The sequence below is a fragment of the Neopelma chrysocephalum genome, unplaced genomic scaffold (genome assembly GCF_003984885.1).
Source record: "Neopelma chrysocephalum unplaced genomic scaffold, ASM398488v2 Primary Assembly neopelma1_75, whole genome shotgun sequence".
NCBI lineage: Eukaryota > Metazoa > Chordata > Aves > Passeriformes > Pipridae > Neopelma > Neopelma chrysocephalum.
In genome coordinates this window covers 47,204-66,568 of record NW_020897736.1, presented here as the reverse complement: position 1 = coordinate 66,568, position 19,365 = coordinate 47,204, and the positions used below count along the sequence as shown (strand labels likewise).

At 40.1% G+C, this 19,365-nt stretch overlaps 2 protein-coding genes across 3 annotated transcripts in view; one reads left to right on the top strand and one right to left on the bottom strand.

Moving 5' to 3' along the window:
• Window positions 1–8,423, bottom strand: part of LRRC49 (leucine rich repeat containing 49) — a 42,215-nt gene extending 33,792 nt beyond the window's left edge. For both annotated transcript variants that reach the window (XM_027688780.1, XM_027688781.1), the window contains exons 1-6: window positions 8,327–8,423; window positions 7,776–7,838; window positions 7,132–7,219; window positions 4,700–4,799; window positions 4,014–4,217; window positions 2,437–2,503 (exon numbers count right to left, since the gene is read on the bottom strand). In XM_027688780.1, the coding sequence (XP_027544581.1) occupies window positions 2,437–2,503; window positions 4,014–4,217; window positions 4,700–4,799; window positions 7,132–7,219; window positions 7,776–7,838; window positions 8,327–8,380 (576 nt within the window). In that variant the 5' untranslated portion in view covers window positions 8,381–8,423. The remainder of the gene's footprint in view (window positions 1–2,436; window positions 2,504–4,013; window positions 4,218–4,699; window positions 4,800–7,131; window positions 7,220–7,775; window positions 7,839–8,326) is intronic.
• A 1,866-nt stretch (window positions 8,424–10,289) lies between these two features.
• Window positions 10,290–18,215, top strand: LARP6 (La ribonucleoprotein domain family member 6). The gene is made up of 4 exons (XM_027688782.1): window positions 10,290–10,680; window positions 14,912–15,104; window positions 16,196–17,258; window positions 17,422–18,215. Exons 1-4 carry the CDS (start codon window positions 10,487–10,489, stop codon window positions 17,652–17,654), a joined length of 1,683 nt encoding a protein of 560 aa, XP_027544583.1. The 5' UTR covers window positions 10,290–10,486; the 3' UTR covers window positions 17,655–18,215.
• Window positions 18,216–19,365: the final 1,150 nt, after the last annotated feature.

Genomic DNA, 19,365 nt, shown 5'->3' with positions numbered 1-19,365 from the left:
TCTCTTTCTCTTTTTCATTACCATTACTGTTATTATCTTTAAAATTGGATTTTAATTTGATTCAATTAAACTGTTCTTACCTCAACACACAGGTTTCACCTGTTTTTCTGATTCTCCTCCCTGTCCAGCTGCAGGGAGGGGCTGGTGGTATTTAGGTGCTGGCTGGGGTTAAACAACAACAATCTACTCAGATGCCCACTGAGATCTCTCATCTTACATAGAACTACTGTGTATAATGAAAACAGCTAACATTTTTTGATAGCCTAATGTATTTCCAATACTTTACTATAACTTGTACACAAGGTCATTGTTCAATGATCATCTGGGATCACTGGGAACATAGAAACTATTCTGTGCATAATTAACAATGCTCAATGATTGTTGTCCTTCTGCAGAACACCACTGAGATAAGACTGGCTCTAATTTTACTGATCTGTTTTTTAAATTGTTCCATTCTGGAACACTGGAAACCATATTTTGAAGTTCTCAAAGCCAATTCTGCTGTTGAAATCAGTTCTTCAAAAATTTACAATGTAGAAGAAATATCTCTTAAGATAGACTAGAAGGCTGCCCTAAATAAAAATACCACAAATTTAAATAGAGTTAAAAGAGCCCCTTATTCACTGTTACATAAGCAAACAACAGCAACAAAGAACAGCCTTCAAACAGGGCACTAATACACTAAGCAGATACATCAGCATTTCTTCCCTTCATTATGCCTTCAAAAAGAACTAATACTATGTACAGCAGAGTGGTGTTTCAAATTTTGAATTTCTCAAAGACAGGAAAAAAGAATCTAAACGGTATAACTTGCATATCTTTAAACTGGAAAGGAACGAAAAGGTAATTTATTAATAGAAATGAAGTTCGTAGTCTTTATTAGGTCTTTCCATGAAAAAAATACAATAAACCTACCAAAAAAAAAGCAAAAAAACCCCAATTCCATTTTTTAACATTTGTGCACTTCACATATATATTTATGATTAAAACATTATGAAAACCAAAATAACTTACTATATTCCACGGTATTAGTTCCTTACATAGGGTAATTTGTTATGTTCTCTGGATCAAAGTAGGACTATCATTTATGAAGCTGATCTTGCAACAGCCAGTTGGGCACTATGCCCACAACTCCTAGTAAAGTTGTAATTAATGTAAAGAGAGTTGTACAGATACTTGAAAGGAAAAAAAAAAAAAGAAGGGGGGGAAAACAAGTCCGATCTACATCACAATCACTTGTAAGAGCTGTGCATGATGTGTTTCATTTCCATCAGTGATTCCTTCTTTTGTGCTATGAAAGTGTGCTGACTGGCACAGCTTTATCTGCAAGTATTTCTATCAAAAACATAACTCCCCTTAAATTTCCAACAGCAGTAAGAAAAGGATTATAACCACACAAAACCTTAGAACGAACACGTTTGGAGATGGCCAAGACTCCAAGGGCATTGTCATCATCTGGTCCTAGACGGCCTCTGCCACTGCATAAGACACACATTGTTTGCCTAGTGTTACTCAATGCAGCCCCAAACTTACTGCAGCACTTAGAACAATAACTCCCTATAGTGCTGGCTTGTCTTTGTCTTTTTTTTTAAAGCATTTCCACTCTTCACTGTCAAGCAATTGTATAATAAACACACACAGAGAAATCAGTAAGACATTAAAACCGTCAAAAGAGGAATGCAGAGAATTCACACATTGGTCCTATACAGTCACAATAACCACATGTTGTTTTAAACATCTGAATTATGGGACATTTTGTATTACATGTGGTTTGAATTTATTTTACAAAGAATACTGTATCCAGCTTGCCCCTGATACTCCATGCTGCTTCTGACATACCCATTAAACAAAAAATCTTCTTACATGTACTACAGCTAAAACTTTATGCACCCCTTGAAGCAGAAATGATTGTTTAGTATCAAATTGAAGAACCTGAACAGATGTTAAGTGACCTAAGTCCTTTCACAAGCATAAATCAATGAAGAGCTCACACTCGTTCTGCTTTTTCCTGTACAAATTTAAGTCTTCCACATATATGTAAGGGATCTGGTTTTGTAAGACCATCAACAGTAGAAACAACACAACAATCAATGGGATCTTAAAATTTTATATGACTTCCAAGACTGTGGTACTTTAACTGCACCACAAATACTTGTAGTAATGACTATTTGTAGGTGTGAGTGTTATTATACCCAGTGGACTCAATTTTAACTGCTGAAACTTTCCTGAAGTACAAGGCTGGAATTACAAGAAACTTAATACAAAGATTCAAAATAAATACCATGTCCTCTTTTATTAATTTACTTATTTCTGTGACCTCAAAAGTTGAAAAATTTGCTACCAGTTCCCTTTCGAGAAACAATTGTTTGGTAAAAGACACAGCACACATGTGATGTCTACACAAGAAAAATAAGTAATCAAGTTATTGCACTATACCTGATTTCCATGGAGATCTAAAACATCAAGGTTTTTTAGGTTCTCCAGATTTGAGATCTTCTTTATTCTGAAAGATTTCAATTATGACATAGATTATTTTTAATATTAGATTAAAAGTATCTTTCATTAGCCATTTTTTCCTGACTACCAAGAGTAACAGAAGAATAACAAAATTCTGAACCATGAAAAGAAAATTAATAAATGAATGAGTATGCCTGAGACTGTTACCTTCCTGACTGTCAAAAATGCAATAGCAGCAGTATGTATGTGGCTCTTCTAGAAAGAGGAAAAGGAAGGAATATTTGCTCCCCTAGAAAACAAAGTCGACAACCAACCTATCCAGATACCTAAATAATAGTAATTAAAAAAAGAATCTTACTGGCAAACAGCTAATTTCAAACCATTTTAATGAAAAAATATAGTGACATAGGCTTTTGAGAGTTTGTTAGAAGAATACAGAACTAAAAAAACCCTGAAAGCCACCAGCCCTTTCCAGACAACAGAGATCTCTAGGTTTGGCAGTATGTCTTCTTACCTGAACAACTTCATTTTCTGAAAACTTCTCTGTCCTGTCCTATTTTCTCAGATTCCAAACCCAGGCTATTATATTCTCAACAGCATCATCTACTGGCTGATGATATTACACACGTGTGTTAAGCATTTGCTTCGAGAGTAATCAAAGATCACACACAGATCAAGCTGAAAACAAGTTGCTTTCAACTGTGTCTGACCTGTAATCAATCACTCACGAGTATGTCTAGTCCTAACTATCCCCAAAACATATCTCCAGGCAAACAGGCTAAACTGCACTGGTTATGATATGGAAAGTAATTCCTCACCTTAAATTTATAGTTCCCATGCCCCAGTATTTTACTATAAACAAAACTGATATCTACAGGTGAGATTTTTAATACCAAAGCTATTAGCTCCAGTAATATACTGCACTACTGAAAGTTATCAGGTTTGAATATAGGCTAAATTGGGAGGTACATTCTTTACAATCTACACATAACTGAAATTTGTTCACCACTTCTCACTACACTGAATATAAATAAGGAAAGTTAACAAGATGAGAGCACAGCCCTTAGGTGTGTGAGCGATTCCACAGATATTTCTATTAAATTATCAGTATTAGAGGCTTAAAGATTAGAATCAATAAGGAAGCATCAAATTCATGACTCATCTGCCTGGTATTTTTCCCAGCTAAATACATCAGGCAGAAATACTTCCTGTAGGTTATAAATAATCAATGAATGCTCCAATTGATGTGAAAAGACGTTCCACCTGTCGCACCAATCTAAGCACACACATTTAACAGTTGATCAGAATAGAAGATTAGATGGAAACACGTAAAGTACTTCAGAATTCTTGCTAAAATATATGTAAGAAAGGAAGTTTCTGAAGAACATGACACACAGAAGCTATGTCCTTCCTCAGCAGGATCCCTTAGCAAGTGTTAGGGATAGTCTCAAAGCAACATCACAAACTGAGAACTGTAAGTAACAGAAACAATGACAGATCACAGTTGTTACACCATAAAGAAGTAGGGTGCTTTAAGTTAGTTTTATTATTTTTACCTGTTCTTTCCCAACAAAAGGACTCTCAGGGATCTCAAAGTTGAAACCCCACTTATTTCCTCGATCTGATTATCATATAAATCTAAGAAAACAAGGTGGTGGAGATTAGAAATATTTTGGATCCGAGTTATAAAGTTATGCTGGAAATTCAAAAGACGGAGATGATCTTCCCCATCAATAACTGGGCACACTGTCAGCTTTTGCCTGGAAGAAAACAAGAAACAAAAAAACCAAACCACACACGTAAGTAACAAATTGGTAACCCACCTTCAACTCACCCACTCTGATTGACCAGAGGAAACTATTATCTTGGTTAAGGTAACATGAAGGTAATTAGGTTTGCTAATTAAAGTCTGTAAATAAAGTAACTCCTCCTACCTATTAAAATATTAACATTAAATCATAGCAGAAGTGTTTCCAAAATTTTCTGAATTCCTCTCCTCTTACTCAGAGATTTGCTCGTTACATGGAAAATACATGGAAGTTTTGTGTTGTGACCACACCCAAATTTCAACAGATGTGGCCTCACAATTTTTTAAGTTTTCCATCAGATACTTTATAAACAGATAGTTGATATCAGAATTCAGTGTTCTATGTCTATGCAATTTTTCTTTGGTTTACAGAACTTGACATTTGAAATATAAATACATTAGTGTGCTGTGGCATGTGCACTGTCACTTTCTCACCTTTCCAGAGTAAGTCTGTCAGAGTTCAGGATTTTTTCTTCAGCAGTGCGTTGCAATACAGGAAATGTTATTGATGAACTGCTCCCAAAATTTGTGTTATCTATTAGAAAATCATACAGAAAATATATGAATTACTTCTTTGAAAATGCATTTCATGAACTACAGGTGTTAAATGTAAAATTTTCTTTCTTATTAAAAATAAAGCATTACATAGTATATCAAAGTGCTTTTTGCCTCCATTCAGTACTATGATTTATCAGTTTTCTTTCCTGCTATTTTTTGTTTTCAACTATATCCCCCTAAATCCTCTTTCCAAAGTACATCCATTTGTTTTATTTCTGAGAGATTTTTGGTCAACAATTTGTTGTAAGCAGATATTTTGTAGACACTTTTATTTTGATTAGAATTACTCAGAGATGTTTTAACATAAAGCTGTATAATTGTTTCATAATTTCAGAATCTCAACTTAAAGAAGGTATTTCCTAACTTAAGATAAATTTAAAGACACAGATCAGGTAGATATTGATAGAATTAGAAACTAAACCACCAACACATTGAAAAAGTCCCACTGAGCCACAAACAAATGCCAAGTCTTTTAAAGGTAAGTGCGTGCAATACCTTGTAATGATTGGTATTCATTCATTTCATTATTCACTTCATTATCAAGAAAGAAACAGGCAGCCCTTTAAAACATAATTATAAAGGTGTCCATCTTTACCCATTTCATTAATATAAAAGCCAAGAGGTAAGATGTCTAAAAATACCTGCAAAATTAATCAACAAATGTGTTCTGTGAGCTTTGGCTTATTTGGAAAATGATCTACTGAAAAATACTGGTCAAAAATAAATCACTGGGCATGTACGCTACCACAAAAATATAGGCTCGACTTCTATGTGTTTGCCCCTTTTTTTCTTGTTTTTTTTCTTTTTTATTCTCTTCCTTCAAATAAATCAAATGTTAACAGGAAAAACATTAATTCTTCAACAAACAAAGACAACTACTATAGTGAGTTAGTTCATTATTGTCTAAAATATACCATTAGATATCTATTTGAGTAAAACAATTCATTGTTCAATTTAGAATCTTTTCAGTGCTACTCTTAACATTTTATCACTAGCTACTCTAACAATATTATGTATCCTTCAAAATCAAAACAACTGTGAAGAAAAAAAAATCAGAGACACTAAAAAAAAAAAATCAATCAACATTGTTGCAAAAGTCTTAAATTAGTTGTGCCACATGTGTTTAAGCCAATAAACATAAGACCAGGGATTTAAAAATCAGTCTGAAACATGACAGGATGGCAGTAAAGTGACCTTTTTCCTTCTACTGTCATCCTCCTAAAGACACGTGTGAAAGGTCCCTTTCATTACAGAAAGATCTATAAAAAGCCTCTGTTTAAATGCCTATCTTATATTTTTGAAAAATATTTCTAGTGGTTTCCTGACAATGACCTACTAACCTCTCTTAATACCCAAAGGGAGCACTAGGAAACCCTTCTGGTAAGGCACCCAGTAAAAGAGAGACTGACAAGACGTTTTTCAGTGTTACCTGAAGCATGTGAACTAACACTGGGGCTGTTTTGTTGGGATCTAGATTTTGCAGGTGTGTGAATGGAAGTCTCGCCAAATCCTGATAAAGAACCTGTACTCTGCTTCAACTCCAAACCAGACAGTTCTGTCAGACTGGATGGGACTGGGAGATAGAGCTGCTTATTACGCACCAAAGGACTTAATACTCTTTGGTCTCCTGCGCAGGGAACAAACCCAAGCTGCAGACTTACATTTACTCCATAAGCTGCATAATATCCCTAAAAATCAACCCATTCTCAGTGGCTGCTGGTGTTTATTTTTTACCAGAATGAGTAAAGAACTGCCATAATATTTAAATTGATCTTCTATCCTAGCCAATCACTGTTTTGACATGACAGGCAAGCAGCAGTAGCACGTCAAGAAATGCTGTTTCGAAGCTCTTCCAGTCTTCACCACAGTTAGCAGTGATATCACCAATATCTTGCTTTTCAAAGCCAAAAGCACACAAGCACCACAAGAAAACTATCTTTTCATATTGGGGTTCTGAATTAGAAACTAATTTTGTCTAAGTATATTAAGATGTTAAATGTCCAATAAAATGTTACAAGAGAGAACTGTGTGGCTTTTTGAGGGAATGAACAGCAGGGCACTTGATAGGTTGTGGCTTTGTAGGTAGAAGAAAGAATGCTCCTCCATGAGGGGAAAACATGTGATAAGACATCTGCACCAGGATAGCAAGTTAAGGATGTAGTGCAACAGTAATAACACTGAATTACTGTAGCCAAGTAGGAAAAGCTGTCACTCTTACATATTCTAATCATGACACAATCTCTCTTTACTGTTTGGTTAATAAAACAGAGATACAAAAGACAAACAAAGCAAACCCTACTGAATATCACCTTGTCTTCCCGAATAGTTTTTTTCCAGATCATGCTGCAGAAGTCTGTTGTGGAAAGATAACGGTTCTTTATTTATCCTGAATTCAAACTGTAACACAATATTTAAGACAAATGTTAAAGTTTTCAAATGCAAATAACGCCTACACAGACAAACACAACCTCAGTAGTAACTACGATTCTCAGGAAATTCTACGAATTACTTAAAAAAATAATAACTTCTCCAATAAGAGGTTTATTCACTCTTTTAGCAAAAAAGCTTCAGGGTTGGAAACCAAAATGAAAATATGGAAGTTACCAGCACATGCATATGTAGTTGACTAAATAAAGAAAAAAAACCCCACCCTGTAAGGAGTACAGGAGAAAGAGACGTTCAGACAGAAGCATAAGAAAACATACATGCATACATATATATATATATATGTACATACATATATAAAGCTTATGGCAGGGTATAGTACATTCCCTTGTTTTTACTTCATATGTCCTTAAGAGGATGAAATAAATTACTAAAATACTATCAGATACATTAGATAAGTCAACAAATGACTACTGAAAAGGTAGTTCCTATCTGAAAGCATACAAATTTGTATATATCATACAACTGCTTTAATTCATATAATTATCCAAGAAAAGGTAATAATTACTGGTTTGCCCTTATCTGGTATTGATGAGGTCTGGATAACCAGCTGAAGACCACAATTATTAACCTGCAAGTTGAAAGAAAAAGAAATTAAATGCTACGTTTGTCAAAACCAGATATCAACACCAAGAGTTAAATGTAACAATACAGGCATTTTCAATAGCAAAATGTGTCAAGAAAGGAACTATTATGCAAAAATATTATGAAGAACACATCACAGCACTAAGCAACACTAAATAATTTTTAGCTTTAAAAAAAAATCACGCTGTTTTTAGTTTTAAAAATACACTGAGAGCACGACTTCCATGGGGATGCAATTCTCATCATGAACAAGCGCTCGCATTTAAACACGCCTTTTCTCAAAAGGCAAAACATGCTGGTCTTTGGGTTTGTATGACAAAATTTGGCACCTACGTGCGAAGTAACCAGAACGATTAACAGAAAACCTTAACCGAATGTCTCATCCATCCCCTCCCAGCGCATCACAGGGGGCACACACACACACAAACAGCGCCGGCGGAGCCGCCGCCCGCCCGCACCACCCGCAGCACCTACCGGTGCGGGCGCGGCCCGCGGGCCCCGGCCGGTGCGGCCCTTGCTGGGCACCATGTGCCGCTGTCCCTCAGCCCCGCACGGCCCCCACACTCCGCACGGCCCCACGCCGCCGCCGCCACCGCCGCCGCCGCCCTGTCGGAAATGGCCCCGCCGTTGCCGCGGCGACCGCCGCTTCCGTCCCGCCCGCCGGCCGGGGCGGCGCCGAGGGGCGGGAAACCGTGAGGGGACGGATGGATGGAGGGAGGGACGTGGCGCCGCGCGGCCGCCCCTCTGTGCCCGGTGCCGGACCGCGTTCCCCCCGCGTGGTGAAAAGACACTATTACAGAGCCACAGATTGACAGGGCGGGTCAGGATGGAAGGGACCACAGTGGGTCACCTGGTCCAACCTCCCTGCTCAGGCAGGGTCATCCCAGAGCACCTGGCACAGGATTGTGTCCAGATGGTTCTGGAGTATCTCCAGTGAGGGAGACTCCACACCCTCTCTGGGCAATCTGTGCCAGTGTTCGGTCACCTGCACAGTAAAGTTCTTACTCATGTTCAAGTGGAACTTCAGTTTCTGCCTGTTGCCTCTTGTCCTATTGCTCAGCACCACCGAGCAGAGTCTGGTTCATCCTCTGATGCCTCCCTTTGGATATTTATACCCCTCAATGAGGTCTTTTTTCAGGGCAGAACAGGCCCAGCTCCTGCAGCCTTTCCTCATAAGAGATTCTCCAGTTTCCCAATCATCCTCATTGCCCTCCACTGGATCCACTCCAGGAGCCCCATGTCTCTCTTTTACTGAATTACAATTGTATTTTTCTGAATTCTACATCCAAGTGGCTGTTTGTGAAAACCCCTGACAGGACAAGAAGCTGGATGTACCTTCCAGGTGCCTGTTCTGCCTCAGGGAATTACCTTGTGAGCACAGACTGGTCACAAAATATGTAAATCCCTGAGGTTAGCTGCAGCACAGAACAGTCCTTTGCTCATACTGGTCCTGACCTTGTGCCTGCCCAGGGAGGCAAACAGCTCCCACAAACTCATACAAAATCAGACCCACAGTCCCCGTCCGTACTGTCTTAAAATGTGCCCTTTGTGTTTGTATTTCTGCTCCCGCTGACATCAACAGCAAAGTGATGCCCTACCCAAGACATATTACAGAATGTCTCATTAGCAGAGAACTGGAGATTTGCGTAGTGATGCATGTAAATATATTTCATAAACAAAATATTTCATTGCTTAAGGCATGTTAAAAAATAATCCAAACCCACTGAGGCAGAGCAGTCTCAGGATGTGTCCGTGCCAACAAACCTGACTCATGAGGACTGTTTGTCACAGGGATGAGAGGAACTGGCCCCAAGTGCAGCCTCGCTTTTCGTCCATCCAAATTTTTAAGAAAACATTGAAGTAACACAGACAAAGATGCCACAAATGAAGTCGTGACTTCAAGATCCAAGCTATATGTGACAGTTCAGGTCTAGACACTATTGAAAAAAAGATCTTCCCTGACTGAAGAATGAATATTTACATGGAAATTGAAAAGTTTTTGATTCTAATCTTCAGAACGTGAATGTTCACTTTAGTAGCTGAAACAGTCCACTGAAAGAAAGTGCAATACTCTTAAGTTCAAAATAACCACTATATAAGTGTTTCAGAAAAATGGCCTCTATTTTAATTAGTTCTTAAGGGGGAATGTTTTTATTCTGTGTAAGTACCATACAGAATTACAGAGTAGACTGCTCTACAAAAACAACATGTATCCATTCATGTCCTTGTTCACTCGTGTTTCTTATTTCCAAATCTCATCCTCGGCATTTAAAACCACACTTACCCCAGCGAAACCTTTCTGAATCTCTTAAAACGCAACGCTCTGGTCGGGGCGCAGCGACTCAGCCCCAGGGCTGTACCAGGCGACGAGAAGCTGAGACGTTGCTCTCCGGCGAGGAACGCGTTGTTTTCTGATGACATAAAAGCAATCCCGATGGAGTCGCCAACGAGAAGGCCACTTCAGCCGCCCGGCTGGCCCGGGGACAGCACCGCTGGAGGAGGGTCCGACTCCGCCGGGGGAGTGGAGCCGGGAGCGCCGCCCCAGCGGGAGGGGACGGGAGGGGACAGGAGGGGACGGAGGGCGGCTGTCGCAGCCCGGGGCAGCGCCGCTGTCGCGGCGGGCTGAGCCCGGCCATGGCCCAGCAGGAGCCGGCTGAGCCCGGGGCTGCGGGGAGCGGCCCCGTGCAGATCCGAGTGGCCGTCCAGGCAGCCGCGGAGGAGGAAGAGCGGGAGGAGGAGGACGAGGACGAGGAGGAAGACTCGGGGGGCGGTGGAGCGCTGTGCCCCAGCTGCAGCGAGGAGGACTCGGGGCGGTGCGGGCGCTCCAGGTGAGCCCCCAGGAAGGGGGTCCGGCGGCAGGGCAGGGGGTCCGGCGGCGCCCCGGGCGGGGCGAGGAGCGGGGCGAGGAGCGGGGCCGCCGCGGTCACCACGTAACGGAGCAGCCGCGGCTGATGCAACGCTGAGGGGGCGGGTGGGAGACGGGAACCCCCCCCAGCGAGGAGACACCTGGGAGGGAGCTGCCCGGGAACCGATGGCTCTACCCGGGCTGCGGCCCCTCCGACCCCAGGGAGCTGCCGGGGCCGCGGCTTCCCCATGCCACTTCATTGCCTTTTACAGAAAGGGGTTTGAGGGTTAGTTGTTGTGCTTTGGTTTTTGTTTTTGTTTTGTTTGTTGTGGATTTTTTGTTTGTTTTGGGAGGTTTTGTGGTTTTTTTTTGGTTGATTTTTATTGCATGGACTCGATATTTTATTGCACAGACACAGTTATTTCCTTAGATATTTAAGACATGGACAGACAGAATCGTGTTATGGCCTTGGAAACAAGGCGACTAGACACAAAATCAAGGCCATTAGAAATGCAGAAAAAACCCGCCACTTTATACTCTGCGTTTTACTGTTTGATAATGCCAGTAGTGCTGTCTGCACTCAGTAGTATGTTGTAGGAATTACTAGTGGTGCCTGAAATTGCTTTGATGCCTACCAGATTATCTTACCAGTAAAAGGCACATCCAGGATTTTTGTGCCAGAAAACTGCAGAGAGACAATGCTCGTTAGTTGTAGTTCATCTTATGATTTGTACTGATGTAGTACAGTAATGTACTGTACAGATGCAGTAATAAATTGTCATGTAAAGATTTACATACAGTAGCAAGAAATCCAGTATTCTGTTTGTACATCTATTGTTTCTAATTGATTCTCTAACTTCATATCCTAGCACTGACTCAGAATGAACTGCAGCGTGTTATTTTAAATTACAGAGGGCTAGTTGGGGAGGGGGAGCTTTTTGCAGCTGCCAAAATTTTCAACTATATACTACAGAAACAGGAGTTGAGCATAGCTAGGCACAATTAGGATGTTTAAGCTGAGTCTGCTTAGTTTTTCCACAATCATATACAACTATTATTTTTATAAATATGTACAGCAGTCTACAGTGTTGCATTCCAATTACTGATTTCTTAATTTTGGGAAATTATTTACATTTGTTATCTGTGATAGTATTACTTCTGTAAGAGCTTCTAGTCCTGGCCTAGACTAGAAAAAAGGGTGGTTATTTTTTCAAGCTTTGTAACACACAATAGCTACTCTTAAATGCACTTATTTATATGATAGGAAATTATTTACAAGCAGTTTGAAAATTATTAGTGATGGTCTAAAACTGCTGGGAACAAGCCATCTCACTCTCCAGCTGAAGCTCGCAGACGATTTGAATTCCCCCCCCCTCCCAATTTCTAGGTTTTATAACTTATGAAGTGAAAGCTGTTTCCCCAGTGGTCAAGCCCTACAGTTCTCTGGGAAATCTCTGGGTATTTGTGACATACAGTCCTCAGCCTTTTAGCTGCCAGGTGCTTCAGAACCATCTCCAGACCGTTGATAATAAACAGGTAGTTCTCATGTGCATGAAGTAAAGCTATTTCTACTCAAGTTTATTTTGGATGAATCTGAGTTTGAAAGGTGAATGTTGTTATGATGTTATCAGTCTAAAGCATAACAATTCACAATAGAAATTAAAATGAATGATTGCTGCAGCCACACATTCCATTAAGAGACACCAAGTATTGTATCCACATTTTTGTTAACAGACTTGCACTGCCTTGGAGAGATTGTACTGTTGGAACTCATAAATTAGATTACCACATACTGCTTAATAATACAATACTTTATTCATTTGGGACTCAGCTAAAACTTTTCAAAAGGCTAGACACTATCCAAACAATTTAATATACTGTGTGTGAGTCTTGATATTTAAAACTCCAAATCTGCTCTCTATGTAGATACGTTTTCTTGTGTGACTAATGGCCAGATGAGTCACCAGGTTAAAAGATTGTTTTTCAGTCCGTTTTGATAAGCATATTAAAGAAATAAAGTTGTGAATAACTATTAGGGTTTGGTTTATTCTCAGTGTTGACTGGGATCGATTTATTATCTACTTTTGTAGTACAGTTGATACCCTTGAGGTACTACCAGTTGATCACTACTATGAATTAATATGGAGCTAGTTACAAATTTCTGCATTTGCTCTAGGTGGCATTTCCATACAGCACTTAGCGAGGGCTGTTGAAAGAGCCCATGGGATTTTGTAAAAGCTGAGCTGTCTGCCAAATACTATCATGTATAGGTCAGACTGTGACCAATATGTGAGAGGTGAAATGAGGCCTGTTTTGCTCTGATTCAGTGTGTTGCAAACAACACTCGTTGTTGCAAACATACAGTTCATTTTTATTGTTTTCTAAGCCATGATGCCCCTTTTTGTTTCCATCCAAACACCTGCAAATGTCTGTGCTAATATATTCTCTAAAACAGCCCCATCCTGAACTGAAGGTAAGCTTTTCCTAGCAGAGTGTGGATGTGCAAAAAGGCTGAAATGTTCCAAGTTTCTTGTGTTCACACTAATTCTGAATTGCTAGTGAATGAAGAATGAGTAGTGGGGTAAGGGAATATCAATAATGAAAAATAAATAGTGCTGTTTTTTCTTCCTTCTGAAACCAGCACCCACAGCTGGTCATCGAATATTTTTTACTACACTAATCATAACTTCATCTATTATCCTCTACTTCTGGCATTGCCAAGTAAATTCTTTTTCTTGCTCTCTCACCCTTCCTTCCTTTGAACTGTACTCCATTGATGGCTAGGGAGATTTTAGCAGTGAGACTTCTCGGATCATACAAGTATCCACATATGTGCCATGATGTGCTGCCCTATCATCAGCCATAAGAAGTAAATGGGTTGGAAGCTTCAAACAGCCAGGTCCCAGAGAACTGCTGTAGCCGTCACAGGTGGGGGCACGGTCCCTGTGCAGAGCCCACTGACCTGAACATGACCTTCAGACATACAACAAGCATCTGGCGAGGCGAGGCAGTGCTGCGCTCACAGCCTCCAGTTCATCTCCAGGACAGAGCTGTCTCAAGGCAGGGTGACTCAGCAGGGCTGCATCCTCCCTCCCAGATCAGCCTCAGGGGACTCCAGTGTGATGCCTGCTCCCTTTCCTAGTGATTTCACAAGCTCTGCAAAAGCCATTTAAGAAAATTTTGGGCAAATGCATGGCTCCTCCTTTTTTGTTGATGAGGTATGTGGGAGACCATAGTAATACATGATTTATAGGATCTAAGGTACTTAGTGGGCAATTTTATTTTTTTAACAGAAACTTTCATGATGGTCCCATAACAAAACTGGACTGCTAACAGCTTAAAAAATTACTCTGGCTTAAGATGGGCTTGTGCATTACAGTCGCCTGTGGCTGAGCCATTTGCCTCAATTCTAGATGGAAATGACCATTTAAATTGCTATTTCAGCAACAAACACGTTGCTGTAACTGTGCGTGGCAAGAAGTTCATCTTGAACCCATGGTTGCAGTATCTCTTTTTGGGATAGGATGCCCATTAGTGCTCCATTTTGCACAGATACCTAGACAGCATGATGGGAAGGAGAGAAAAAATGAGAATGACTTCCTGAGATACATGAGCTGCTACCACACATACATACAAATGCCCTTATGGAAAACTGCTAGTTATGTTACTCTGTCACTCTGGAAGTGACCTGTTTACTCTTTGGATTCCTGCTCCTGCCTTCATGCAGGTAAGAGGCTTGAGAAATCATGACTGCATCATGTTGGGATATTCATCCTCTCATATGTGAGCCATGAAGCACATAAAGGTCAAGCCTGTGTTTAATAGCTTCATACTAAAAAATAAAACACTGTCACTGGAGGAGCTTTGTATGGTACCATGTACCTGTGCACCTTCATTTCATGTTTTAGTGTAGGATTTGACTTGGCAGAGTGTTTTCAAGATGTTAGTGTGTATGTCTGCTTGTTCTACACTGAGATCAGCTTTGGGGATGAGCTCAGGAACTTGACTCCTTATGCTGACTGAAAAGCTTCTTCCTCTGAGCTGGCCAGCTGTCCCAGATGGATGGGTGGTAACTGTTCAGTGGCCACATATGAAGTAGGTTGGAAGCAGCAATACCAATTGGTGAAGTGGTCATGTCTTTTCATTTTGAAAGACTATTTGAATCCACTAATATAAGATGATCTGTTGATAAAAATCATTTAATTATTTTCCAGTGGTGGGGAAAATGATGACGACTCTGAGCAGAACTGGAAACCACCAGAAAATGACCTGATCCAGAAATTAATAGCACAGATTGAATATTACTTCTCAGATGAGAACCTTGAGAAAGACGCCTTCCTCCTGAAGCACGTGAGAAGAAATAAGATGGGCTATGTCAGTGTTAAACTCCTCACTTCTTTTAAGAAGGTGAGCTAACTTTTTAAGACTTGAAGTGCCTCATGTAAGCCTGATGCATCTAACATTAAGAGAGATGAAAATTACATTTTATAGAGGCGATTTTACAGTCTCTATCTGCCTCTCTAAGGGGTTGATTTTGTTTTGCTGTGATGGTTAGGTTTGTTCTCATCCAGAACTTTAATAGCTGAACTCCTTCATGATTGGCTAGGGAAATCATAGGCTTAAAAACATGTATGCTTTTAAATTATCATTCTGGGAGAGAGGAGAACATAGCACCTGGGACATCAGATAAAATGAATTTTTATGTCAACTACTCATGAGTAGCTGAGTAATCCTGGTAAAGTTATATTCCTGTCTCTGAGAAGGGATGGTGAATCTGATCTTTGCAATTGTATGAAGATCCAAAAATTAAGAGTAGTATAAAGTAACTGATAACTGAAGTCACTTAAAGGTGAGATTAGTTCTATTATTTTTTTCTTAAATTAGGAACACCAATGTAAATATGTGTATGTAACCAATTTCTAAAATTGCAACAGAAATACTTTGTCAAGATTCTACACCTAACACTTTGCAGAGTTTTTCAGTCTAGAAGCTGAGGCACTCCTGGCTTCTTCAGACCACTTCAAACAGATTATATTGGTGATAAACCACTTAAAGGAAATGGAGAAGTTTGGGGTTTTTTTTAAGCTGTTTTGAGGGAGGAAAACCAGTTCAAGACAATGAAGTCCTAAACTTGACAAAACTTCTTGCTTGGCAAATTTAACAAAATAAACCTGCCAGAAGAACACACATTTTGATCGTGGTTCAGACCTACATGTGGAATGACCAAGCATCCCTTGAGCAGGCTTTCAGATACAGTAACAATTTCCAGTTTGAGCTTTAGTGTCAGTTCCTGTTTCCATCAGATTCAACAGGCCATGAGCTTTACAGGAGCTCACCAAGGCCCATTGTAGCAGGAAAACTGTTTACTTTTTCACCAAGTCTGCTACATGAAACTTAAATCCCACTTTCTGTTTGTAGACTGCATCTGCCTTAAAATTCTGTAATTAGTCTGAGTGGGTTTGATCAGTTGTGGTGTTTAACCTGTGTCTGTCTCCAAGGTGAAACACCTTACCCGTGACTGGAGAACCACGGCCTACGCACTGAAGTACTCGGACACTCTTGAGCTCAACGATGACAACAAAAAGGTTCGAAGAAAGACTCCAGTTCCACTGTTTCCAAGTGAAAACGTCCCTACCAGGATGCTACTGGTGTATGACATCCATACAATTTCTGACCTTCAGGCTCTTAATAAGCAAGAAAATGGATGCATGCAAGAAAGGATAATGGAGCATCTCCTCAAAGCCTTTATAACTTTTGGTGTTATTTCATCAGTTCGTATTCTCAAGCCTGGCAGGGACCTACCACCTGATATCAGGAGGGTCAGCAACCGGTACACCCAGCTGGGAACTCAGGAATGTGCAATTATAGAATTTGAAGAAGTAGATGCTGCCATACGTGCTCATGATTCAATGTGCACCGAAAAGAAAGAGACTGGCATGAAAGTTGTCCTCATAGGAATGAAACCACCAAAGAAAAAAGTTCCCAAAGAGAAGAACCACGATGAAGATTCCAGCAAGAGTCTTAAGAAGACTCGATCCCTTAATAAGAGAGTGGAGGAACTTCAGTTTGTTGGTGATGAATCTTCAGCAAACAGCTCTTCTGACCCAGAGAGCAATCCCACATCCCCACTGTCAGGGCGCAAACGTACTGCAGCAAATACTGCATGTAATCTGAGCCCCATCATTCATCCAAATAACCATTTGAGTCCTAATGTGTCACCCAGATCAAGTCCTTGGAATAGTCCATCTTCACTAAGGAAAGGAACAAAAAAATCTCCACTGGCTGAAGACAGTAAGCTTAACCCAAGCACTAGCCCTGAAATTCCAAGGAAATGTACAGATTATTCCTCGGATAGCAGCATCACCCCTTCTGGGAGCCCCTGGGTACAGAGAAGAAAAGCCCAAACTTTCACACAAGAGAAGAGTTCCACCAGCAGTCCCATGTTGGTTAGGAAAATACAAAATGCAGACGGTCTCCCTGTAGGGGTACTGAGGCTGCCTAAAGGTCCTGATGGCACCAAGGGATTCCACAATGGCTGTGAAAGAAGGAAGGCTATGAAGAGTGAATAAACTCTTCTTTAAAAACAGGCTCACAAGTCAGCCAACTGCTGGTGACCAAGCCTGGTGAAAAATTGTCACTTCAGTGACTGAGTTAAGTCAGTATTTAATTTTACAAGCTTTTGTATTCGTATAGAGACTTTATCATTTGTATATTTTCTCCACAGAACAGGTGAGGTTGGAAGGCATCTCTGGAGATTGCCCAGTCCACCTCCTTGTCTCAAGCTACCAGAAGTCACTGAGCGGTTTGAGCATCTGTGAAGACAGAGACTTCCCTGCCTGTTTGGGTGATGTGTTTCCATGTTCAACCACCCACACAGTACAAAAGTGTTTCTTTACATTCAGGTGCAATTTCTGTGTTCCAGTTTGTGCCCCTTTTCCTGTTACTGGGTATCACTGAGAAGGGCCTAGTTCCGTGCTCTTTACTGCTTCCCATCAGGTATTTAAAAACACTGATGAGATCTGGCCCCAGAGCCCTCTCCTCTCCAGTCTGACCTGCTCTCTAGGCAAGATGGACGTGCCAGCCTTTTAATCAGCTGAATCGCTTCCCGAGTGCACTGCCCTTACCCACATCTATTCCTTTCATGTATTATTTTGAAATGCCTAAACATCCAAACAGACATATAAATCATTCATGTATATACATCATCTGCAGAGCTAGGATCCTGAAGAGCAGTGTGTAAATACTTACAGTTTAGTGGCTGTATTATGAGAAGGGTGGTATGTTACCAGTCTCATCATAAGGAGTTGAGGTTTTCAAGACTTTCTGTGTTTGCCTCAAAAGCAACCGAGAAAGTTATGCCACAGCGAGCAGTTGTTCTCATGTACATTGCCAAAGCAGTATTTTTTAGTAGGACCAGTGTGTATTTTCATGTGATGTGAGTAAAGACTGAGCATTGGAGATTGCTCTGTAAGTGTTCTCTCATGTAATCAGATGGAAATAAACAAAAATATTAACTCAGTCTAGATCTATTTTGTTTACTTTAAAAATAAGTTGAGTTTCACTTGAATAGATAACTTAAACCTCATACCATGTAATTCTAGTAGTAGTTACTCAAAATTTCCATTGCATTCAAGGAAAAAAGTCCCCTGCCCCACTACTGATGGTTAATTCTGTGGTGATGCTTCACTGTGACTGTGTGTCACAGTCATTTTTATATAATATTATAAACTAAACAGTGGTCACTGCTAACTCGGGATTTAACAAGCAGGCTCAGCAAGAAGTGTTTAAATTAAAATTAATTATAATCCTACCTGAAGCCAAAGAAGGAAACTGCAGTTTTACTTATAAAAGTTAAACTCTGGAAAACTAGCCCAGAGACAGTAAGAGGGTTTCAGGTTCTAAGGAACAACTTAGGAACTGCGCATGACAAAGGTCTCATCAGATGGTGATTTTTCATTCCAAAAGTCCACATCCTGTCCAATTTCCTAAGCATAACACTTCTGCAGTGTGAATAACCTCAGTAACAGTTAGAGTCATATGTATAGAAATCCTGATTCTGATTCTTCAGCCACCCACATAGATTTCTGGTTCTTTTACTGCACACAAATGGAATCTTCCAAGTTACCTCCTGACTCCCATTACCAAGACATTATAAATACTGCTGAACACAAAGTGGTGGGTTTTTAAATCACCAGCACGCCTGCAAATATCTGAGTGACAAAGTAAGTCTTCAGAAGAGGGATTCCAGAACTCCAGATTACACACAACTGCACTGGTTCACTATGTCCAAATGCTTGTGTCATGAATAATCAGGGAAGTTGGTTGTTTTTTTTTAATTATAAAACTGTGCAGCATCCATGTGCCATCGTGTACCAAACTATCTGGGGGCAGCACTACAGCTGATGCAAGGCAGTATCGTGAAGACACACAGAAGTAAATCAAATGGAAATATTGGGAATTATATATAATAATCCATATTGTTAAAAAGTCTGTAAGACATTGTATACCTGCAGAAAAACAAGGAAGTTGAAAATATCGGCATATACCTGGGCTATGCTCTCGGAATTAACATTTCTACCTCACATTCCACATGGAAACCTTAAAAATCCAATTTACTTCCATATAACACTAAAAGTTTGGAACTAAAAGTCTCAGACACTAATGATGA